This window comes from Halichoerus grypus, chromosome 5, assembly GCF_964656455.1.
Source record: "Halichoerus grypus chromosome 5, mHalGry1.hap1.1, whole genome shotgun sequence".
Lineage (NCBI taxonomy): Eukaryota > Metazoa > Chordata > Mammalia > Carnivora > Phocidae > Halichoerus > Halichoerus grypus.
The window spans coordinates 140,176,414-140,186,420 of NC_135716.1; the positions used below are offsets into that span (position 1 = coordinate 140,176,414).

The window sequence follows — 10,007 nt, forward strand, 5'->3', positions numbered from 1 at the left end:
AGAAAGCAAAATTTCCCTTTTCATCTTCAGTAACAACTTTGATGTGATTTGATATGAGTCACAATTGCAATCAATGCAGTACATAATAGACTGTAACATATACAAAGTGCTTTGAAGTGTTCAAAGAAATATGGTAAAATGTGCTCTTTTAGCAGGAATATGATATACTGATCCAACTAGGAAAAAATGTATGCTTCTAAGTTTCACTAACAAATCCAGACCTCTGGAAAGCTACCAAACAAGAAAGGGATTCAAAAAGAAAAATAAATTTTAAATAATCCTTAGATGATAAGGAGGCTTAGATAGCTAAGTACATGCAAAAACAGGCAAAGCAAAAAAGAGGTTTTGATCCAATTTTAGGTCAGTCTTATGTTTTATGAAGAAAGAGAGCTTTCTGATTGGTTGGCTATTATATTATTCTTGCAGAAAAGTATTAGAAGACAGTAAGAGACAAAAAAGAAAACAAAAAAGAAGAGGAAAATCAGAGAGACAGAGGATCAGCAGTGACAGCAGAATCCAACAGATTATGGAAAATGGTTGGTGATAAAGGGTAGAGTTGAGCTAAATTTGAATTGGCCCTACTCTAAACATCAGGTACAGTGCTAAAGTATAGGGAGTCAAAGAGCCATTGTATCACATCATGGTAAAAACAGGTCTCATCCATTGTGTTATAGCATAAAAGCTACCAGAGCCACCACAACACATATAAATAAGAGCTTTGGATTGGCACTGTTGAAGTTAATGAACGCATACCAGCCTTACAATCCACACCAACCACAATGTAGCTGCATCTACACCAATACCCACAACATATGGCAATGAGCAAAGGCAAGGCATACATTCTAACGACAAAAAACAATGAGGACTTTTCCCAAATCAATATTGAGAATGCTTGCTTCTGACCAATGAAATCACTTTGAAACTAAACAGGGTATAAATAAAAAAATGTTTAAGAACCATTTTTAAGAAAACAGGGGAGGGAAGGCATATTTTAGAAGACTACCAAAAAAAAATGTTAGCATGTTAAGTTTGTCTCTTAACGTGTTAATCTTGAGTTAACCATAAAATCTGTCTATTCAAATTACATCATGTTGAAGATGCCAAGTAACTAGAATTTTGACATTTTAAGTTGTCTTTCTGAGGGTGAGAAGGAATTTTGGCAAATCCATCTACGGGGTTTTCAATGTCAATCACAACAAACCTTGACAAAATGATGGCAATAATTAAATAAACAATTTCTGGCTATAAAACAAGTGGCAGAGGTAGGATTCTGGTCTCATTGAAGAATTATCATAAAAGTAAGCAAATACAAAATCAATATGACTATCAATTAATAAATTGGCTCCATTTGTTCCTACTAAGGGTAGAGCTCATATTGTAGATGTTATAATCATAATCCTTGCACAATGTTTGGCAAAAATTGGGAAATAATGGATTTAGGAGCTTCTGATACTATACAATTATACCTAATGGGTCTAACCCAAACAGAATTATTAGTTAAGATTCCCCAATATTTGTGACTTCAAATTTGTTCTATACCTCATTTCATTATTAGTGGAGTTATAGAAGTTCTACTTGTAATTCAAATATAGATTTTAAAATTTATTATTTTTCCAAATCTGGTATTTATATTTCAGTTATCTCTAAAGTAATAATCTTCATGCATTGATACCTTCCAATGACAGTAATATAACTGGGGGGAAAAAACATTATAAACAATTATACCAGTCATTTAAACTGTTTCTTTTCCAGTTACTCTAACTTGTGAATGTGACCAGAACAAGCTTAAAATTAAAATCTCTTAAATAGATAAGAATCCTGTTTGCTCATTTAGTTAAGATCTATCTCTGTGAATAAGCAAGGAATAGTCAAGTGGTAAACTTTTTTGTTCCCCAGATGCAATAGTGCCTTGGTACCATATGGCTGTCAGGACTTCATAGGATACAGTTTCAGTGACTTTTAGAATATGAGTCTAAGCTTTCTTCCTTGGTACTGGGTTTACAATTCTTTCAAAATCAGTCTAGACCACTACTTACATTTGATGAAGAACTTGTGCCATGGCAACTCCATTAGTCAGCTGTGTGACATCCTGACAAGGTGCATCAGTATTGAATGTCTGCAGCTAAAATGACATAGAGCAGATGACTTCGCTGCCTCTTTACACTTACAGGGTAGTGTTACCAACCCTCCCAAACATACATACATATATACATATATATATATACACACACACACACACACACATATATATATGAACGAACATCACCAAGCTAAAAATTGTCCTGTTTTGTTTAAATTCAGACTGTGCCAAACCAATGAAACTATATTAATAAGTTTCTATGGCTATGTAATATTTTTATAAAAGTAAACACTTAACAATTCATAAAATCATGAATAATCATACCTAAAATAGTTAAATACACTGATGTAATGTATGAAGTACTTCAGAATTTCTGAAAGCCGCATATAATGCTCTTAAGATAGACAGCATTATGTTCATTTTTAGAATAACATCAGAAAAAGCTTTAGGAAAACCTATTATTTCAAATTAAAACTTCATTCACATCATGTGGTAGGACAACAAAGGCTAGAAATGTCAAGTCTAAAACTACTTAATTGGGGCGCCTGGGTGGCTCAGTCGCTAAGTGTCTGCCTTTGGCTCAGGTCGTGATCCCAGGATCCTGGGATCCAGCCCTGCATCAGGCTCCCTGCTTCACAGGAAGCCTGCTTCTCCCTCTCCCACTCCCACTGCTGTGTTCCCTCTCTCACTGTCTCTCTCTCTCTGTCAAATAAATAAATAAAATCTTTAAAAAAAAAATAAAACTACTTAATTGACCAGTGAGCTCTGAAATAAGGCAGGGTCTTAGCCTGCCATCCAACAATTAGTGTCAGGGCATGAACGGTCCAGCGCCCACCCATCACATCAAGTTGTTTCTATCTACTTCGGCTTTAGATATCACTCTTTTCAAATCTCTATTTGTTAAACATTCATGTACCTATTAAAAGGAGAAGTGGGGGTGCCTAGGTGGCACAGTCGGTTAGGTGTGCGACTCTTGTTTTGGTTCAGGTCGTGATCTCTGGGCTGTGAGATCAAGCCCTGTATCGGGCTCCACGCTCAGCGCAGCATCTGCTTAACTCTCTCTCCCTTTCCTTCTGCCCCTCCCCCGCAAATAAATAAATAAATCTTAAAAAGAGAGAGAGAGAGAAGTGGAACTGTGGCATCTTTTTCTAATAAGCAAATACAAGACAGAAGAATTTTTGAAAAGCAAATTACAACAGAGCTACAATGGTTCATATACTTCCTAGAAATCTCATCTGAACCCATAATGATCTTAAATTAAATACACTATGATTCTCTTTTCCTATACATATTCATCTCCTTTACTATTCAATTATTATTCCTTAGTTTACCACTTAAGTATTGTAATCTGATACAATTCTCTCCCCATGATTCACTTTTAGTGATTGTTCATTTCGAGATTCTACAAATCTATCTCCATTATCCTAATACAACATAGAAGGATGACACAGACAAATAAATCTAGACATAGTTACTTTCAAAGTATACATACAAAGATACTTTACTGAGCTCCTTACTCTATGTGGGCACTGTAATATATGATGGGGTTACAAAGGAAAATCACCAGTTTTCTACCCTCAAGCAGTTTCAGTCAAGAGTTAAGGAGAGTAGAAAAAGACATAAATTATTTCTAGAAAATGCCATTCCCAGTCTCATGACTACATTATGCACAAATTATTCTGAAATAGATGGGAGTTAACTAATTTAATTAGGGCTTGTATTTAGGAAAGAATTCTTAGAGATGATTCCTGAACAGAAGGTCTTGAGTAAAGAAAGGGCCAAGACAAGGAAGCTTCAGGAAATAGAAACATTATAAGAGCAAAAATACATGAAAAGAAATGGTATTTTTACGCAGCATACAGTTCAGTATTACTGGATTTCCAGTGCAAAGAGGAAAGAGAAGTGGTGACAACCAAGGGGGTTGGGGGTAAGAAAACAGACATGGGTCAGGACTCTGGAGGGCCATGACAAGCCTGGACTTACCCTTGATGGTATCATCCTTATAATAGGAAACAGTAGAATAGCTTCTACCTCAAAAGATGGTTGTGAGAATTAAATGAATCAGCAAACATAGCAAATTTAGATCAGCACCTGGCACATGGTACAAGCTCAACAGCTGTTAGCAATTAGCTATGATTCAGGGTTTCTCAAAGTTTGGGGTCGAAGAACAATAAGTATCAGAATCTCTAGACATATTAAACCAGAAAATCCCTAAGAGATTGTTATGCACATCAGTTTTTTAGAACCATCGCTCTGGGTGATGATGAATCCCTGAAGAGTAGTAAGGAAGAGAGTGACACCTTTAGCATATTTTGAATAGCAGCAATAGTGACAGAGAAAGGAAGAGAGTATTTTACACCTGAGTCGGTTAGAAGGTTCCTGCAATGGTCTTGTTGATAAAATGGATGGCTTAGAGCTAATTAAGGTAATGCTAACTAAGAAGACAGAATGAATTGATGGAATTTAAAATATAAAATAAGGGTGCCTGGGTGGCTCAGTTGGTTAAGCAACTGCCTTCGGCTCAGGTCATGATCCTGGAGTCCCAGGATCGAGTCCCGCATCGGGCTCCCTGCTCAGCAGGGAGTCTGCTTCTCCCTCTGACCCTCCTCCCTCTCATGCTCTCTGTCTCTCATTCTCTCTCTCTCAAATAAATAAATAAAATCTTTAAAAAAAAAATAAATAAATAAAAATAAAATATAAAATAATAAGGATTTTGCAATTAAGTGGATGTACAGGGAAGAAAAACCCCAGGGCATCTTTAAAAAGAAGACAATCATATACTTTCAGGTAAAATGTGGCTCCCACTTTTCAACCCTTCCTACTGACACTTTGCTTCATTAACTTTTTACAAAATGGATATGATTAGTTATCTAAAAAGGATGATTTCGGAAGCACAGAATATCAAGCAAAATAGTAAAGAAATATGTAAAAGTAGTAGTAGTTGCCTTGTTGCCCACCATGTCCAGATTAAGATCAATTTTTCCTTCCTAAAACATGGAAATCGGAGTCTCCTGAAAGTTCTTTAACTAGTTGCAAAATAAATTAGATAACATAGAATATAAATTCATTTGGCCAAATAGAAAGGCTTTATAACCAAGAAGAGTGAATAAATTAAAAAAGCTCAGTATGGGTAAGGAGGCCAAAACAGAGGGATGAAGGAAAAATGTCTCCTCTCATAGTATTCTTCAGAGAGGTGAAGAAAAGCTGAAGTCTTTTAGTGAGTGGCCCAAAAGGGACAGACAGGGCTTCTATCAGTAACCACAGTGTTCTGGCAAATAACCATCTTAGTTTCTTCTTTATCTTTAAACAAAGCAAATAATCAGAACTGTGGAAATGTTGTTCCTGAATTGCTTCAATGTAAATGTCACCAAAATCAAGAAAAAAACAAGGATTTTCACAACTGACAGCCAATGAAAACTCAACTTTGGGTCAGCTCTATTCTCATATTCTCCTCCTCCAAATGCTCATTTCAGAAAGAAGATTATTGTTTTGAGTTTCATGGTTTTCATAAAAATGATTCAGCCTTTAATATTTTTTGTTAATTTGGGCATATATTTGGCATGAGTTTTTCCTTCACCTGCCTGTCAAAGTCAAAAAACACAAGAACTAAGAAAGCCATTAAAACAAATATGGTTCAACTCTCATTTTATTGGTGAAATTGAAGTCCAAAAATTTTAAATTTCCAAATGTCACAGAACTAAGAGGCAGAATTAAATTATCTTCATATGAATACTTAAAACTCTTAAATACTCCCTCTACCTTGTAAATGGTGCCCAAATTTATCCTCCAGCCCTGAGTTTTTTTGCTAAGTAGCAGTATAACATTTCTAAGAATTATTTTAAGATGAGTTCCATATTATAAAATATAACTTAATAACTGCCAAAAAAGGCATCTCTTTACTAGCCAGCTTTTCTTTATGACTTCTCAAATTCTGTTAGTGTTGCTTCTACTGTCCCAGAACACTGTCTAGTGCTGAAAGAACACAGTCTACTACCAACTGTCTTCTCACCTCCATGATTTAACCCCATCATAACTTTTTAATCTTATATCTCCTACTACTTCCCCTCAACATGTAACATTACTCAATATGGTAGGAAGCACATTAAGAGATGAGAGATATCATGACAAGATGTGTATTCCACTACCTCTTTTTGATCTACTGCCAAAGGAGACCATTTACATTACCGCCAGGGGTTCTTCCCTGTGTTTAGAAATTAATTTCCCCTGATTTCTACTTGTTGAAATCCATCAATCCTCTATTATAGTTAGAAGTTCATCCCTGGTATCTACAAGAACCTACTTAATGGTGAAATACTGGTCTCTGAGGTCAGGACTAAGACAAGGATATTGACTATCACCACTTTGATTCAATGCTGTACTGGAGATTCCAGTCAGTTTCTTGTTCCTGGGGACAGAGCAGAAAACTGGTCATACAAGGGCTCTGACCCCAAGGAGCAAATAGGATGACTTCAGAAAGTGTTACATGTTATAGACACAAAGGAAGTGGGTAACAGGTTACAAAGGATAGGAGTGGGGGGCGGGGGGCAGGTAGGTCATTCACTGTTACTGATTCTGAAAGATGACAACAGATCCAAGAACTGAATGGTGAAAAGAAGCCAGCCACTAGAAGAATAGAAAGAGACTATTCTAGGCAGAGGAGAGAAAAGTTAAGAAAGACCTGATGTATTAAAAACAGCTTAACTTCCTCAAGAAATAGAAAGTCAGTGCAGCACAGTAGGCGTGGGGTGTGTGGCATCAGGAGAGTTTGGGGAAACTTGGGGAAGTGTAGTGACATCAACAATGCAGTGGCTGGCAAAGGCAAAATAAGATACCAACGTTCACTGGGAATCATCTGGAGAGGTAAAGAGAGGCCAACAGATAGGTACCCTAGAAACCAAGGCAGAAAATCATTTCACCAAGGAAACATCAAGTAAGATAAGGATAATATATAAGAGTTTGCCAAATCCAGGAGGTGAAGGCCTTAGAGAAAAGAAATTCAAGTGCAGTGGGTTGAAGAGGGAATGAAAGTTCAAGAAATATAAAGGATGAGTATTAAAACACTCAAATAATTTGACTGCATAGGGAAGGGGAAATACTGTGTGGTTCTAATAGGGAGTGACAGCTCTTTGTTCTTTCTCTTTAAGATAGGGAAGATTTGAATAAGTTTTGAATAATATGTCGAGAGGAAGGAGCCAAAGGAGAGGAAGAAGTTGTAAATACAGAAAGAGGACAAATGATAGAGCAAAGTTTTAGAAGAGGTAGAACGGATGGGATCTAGAACTAGAGCCAAAGATAAGGAGGTCATTCTCCTGAGGGGAGAAAAGTTGGGGGCTCAAACAGGGACTGATAGAAGTTTGCAAAGAGAAACATGAGGGGAACTGTGTGGTTGTTCTTAGTCTTTATATGGCTGGGCATTGTTATGGGAACAGGTAGACTTGGCTGTAGCAGCATTTGTAGAGGCAACAATCTGCACAATAATTCCACTATCTCTGCAGTGTTTCAGCAGCCTTAGAACTGGAGAGGCAAATAACCTATTACTTTCTGTCATTTATACCATTTTTGCAGTTTTTAAGGAATATTGCCTCGCATTGTAAAAATGCACAGCTCTGTTTACCACTCCAGCAAAAAATGGAAAGTTCTTTGATTATTCTCAATATCTGTCTTTCTCAGTGCCTTGAACAAAGTAGGAACTCAATAAAGACTGGTTCAAAGAATGGATATAGTCACATAACATTTTAAAATACTGCAATACAATTCAAGAAAATCCTATACTTCACCACTACCTCATATAAGTCAATGACATCATAAAGACTAAGTTTGCTACTTAAGTCAGATGTTTGGAGCAATAAAGTAACAGATTAGGATACACCCTTTAATTAGCCACTTGTTTTAACAAAACACATCATTAAAAGTAATGTTGCCTTATTTCATGACAGTCTTAAAATACAGCATCTAAATCCCAATACTTATTTTAAATGAAAATACAGATGAACAGTTAGCTAATTGCTTTTAACTCAGAAACCCTATATACTTGCATTCCACTTACAACAAAAGCTATTTACCTCTACACTGTAAATGCTGCTCTAAATTATGGTTATTTCCAGTAGACTTCATAGGTGGCCAGAAACCTTCTCTGATTTCTCTCATTTTTTTGAATTACTCAAATTAGGAGATTGCTAGGGAATCTCACCAACCAATTATCACCTCCTGATCCAGTCTGTATACATTCCATTATGCACACACCCCTCTACACACAACTAAACAACTAGCTTGGGGATGGGCACCATCAACAGCACCTTGTGGATAGACCATTAAGCATCAAACTTGCCCAATAAGGATTAGAAACTACACCTGAATGCCAGCTCTCTGATGGCTGAGCATCTCCAAAAGGTGAGACGTCATTTTACTGAGGGGAATACTGGGGACAGATTCTGCCTGTCCAAACCTAACACAAATTAATTAGAAATACTAAACATGCACAGGGGCACCTGGGTGGCTCAGTGGGTTAAGCGTCAGGGTCTTCATCTCAGGTTCCTGAGTTCAGGCCCTGCTGGGCGCAGAGCCTACTTTAAAAACAAAAACAAAAACCTAAACACGCACAAAGTGCAAACGAAAATGCCAAGTCTTTTTCTTTAAAGAATACGCTGCCCACTGGAGGGCGAAGGGGGGGCCCGCAAGAAAAGGGGAATACAAGCCCCCCACCCCCCAACATGTCTTTTTCTGCACACAGGAAATACGTGGAAATATCCCTTCTAAATGACTTCTACAAAATCGGATGTCCTGGGATCCTGGAGAAGCTCTCATGATCCAGGAACCAAAACCACCTCTTGGCCACCTGCGTCCAAGCAGAGCAAAGTGGTTTGAGTGGGAGAGGAGTTTCGGAGGGGGCCTTCGCTCCCAAGTGGCACAAAGATCCGTATAAGAAGGCTGTTCAGCAGACAGAAGGCGAGAGAGTCGGTGGCCCAGAGGAAGAAAATAGGGCAGCAAGGAGTAAAGGGGATGGACACTTGGCTCCAGCCACAGCTGTCAGAAGCATGATCGGGGGGAGTAAGAGGAACCTCCTCCGTCCCTACCTCCAGAGCTCCCTTTACCCTTCCCTCGTCTCCAGACACAAACATACACACACTCAAACACACACACGCCTGCCTCGCGACCTGCAGGTGGCACTCTCGCGGTCAAGGGCGACAGGAGACGCGGAGGGCAATGCGCCCGGTCCGCGGCGCAGGTGGCCCAGCTTACTCCTCAGGCTCACCTGCGGAGAACTGGGGGCCCCGGGCACCTCGCCTCCGCCCCTCGGCCCCCCTCGCCCTCTCGTACTCACCCAGATGATAAGGCTGTCGCACAGCGGCAGCTCGGACTGCGGAAGCGGCTGCGTCTCTTCCATGGCCGGGGCCGCCGTCGACTACGCCGCTGACAGGGACGCCTCCCTCCTCCCCGCGCTCCGCGAGGAGCCGGCGTCGACGACCTGCTCGCCGGCCGGGAAAGCTCGGTAGCCAGGCCCAGCCCGCGCGGCTCACGCGCGAAGCCTCGCGCTGCCGACGTCGCCGGCGTAACCCCCTCCTCGCCACCGCTCCCGTCCCTGCTCCGCCCCCCTCCGCAGTTAGCCCCCTCCTCGGTCTGGCCCGACTGCGCGGCTCAGCACCTGAGCCCCGCCCCCTCCCGCCCCGCCCCGCCCCCTCCCGCCCCTCCCTCTCTTCCCGCCCACTCCCGCACACCTCTCCCCGCCGCACTGAGTGACCAGAGCGCGCACCAGTCACAAAGAAAGTAGGTGCTCGAGAGGGGCGTGCGGGGCGGCAGGGGGCGGGAAGAGCGGGGATAGGTTGCGCAGGAGGGATTGCTGATTGGACGCACCCTCTTGGCTCCGACCAATCAATGTGAGACAAGACAGCCTCCGGGAGGGAGCGCGAGAGGGTGGGAAGGGGTTTGT

At 40.4% G+C, this 10,007-nt stretch overlaps 1 protein-coding gene across 1 annotated transcript in view; it reads right to left on the reverse strand.

Annotated features, from left to right (window-relative positions):
- The window catches only part of HOOK1 (hook microtubule tethering protein 1), a 63,534-nt gene extending 53,895 nt beyond the window's left edge, over positions 1–9,639 (reverse strand). The window contains exons 1-2 of the mRNA XM_036121341.2: positions 9,402–9,639; positions 2,037–2,122 (exon numbers count right to left, since the gene is read on the reverse strand). Of these exons, the coding sequence (XP_035977234.1) occupies positions 2,037–2,122; positions 9,402–9,464 (149 nt within the window). The 5' untranslated portion in view covers positions 9,465–9,639. The remainder of the gene's footprint in view (positions 1–2,036; positions 2,123–9,401) is intronic.
- Between the last annotated feature and the right edge of the window lie 368 nt (positions 9,640–10,007).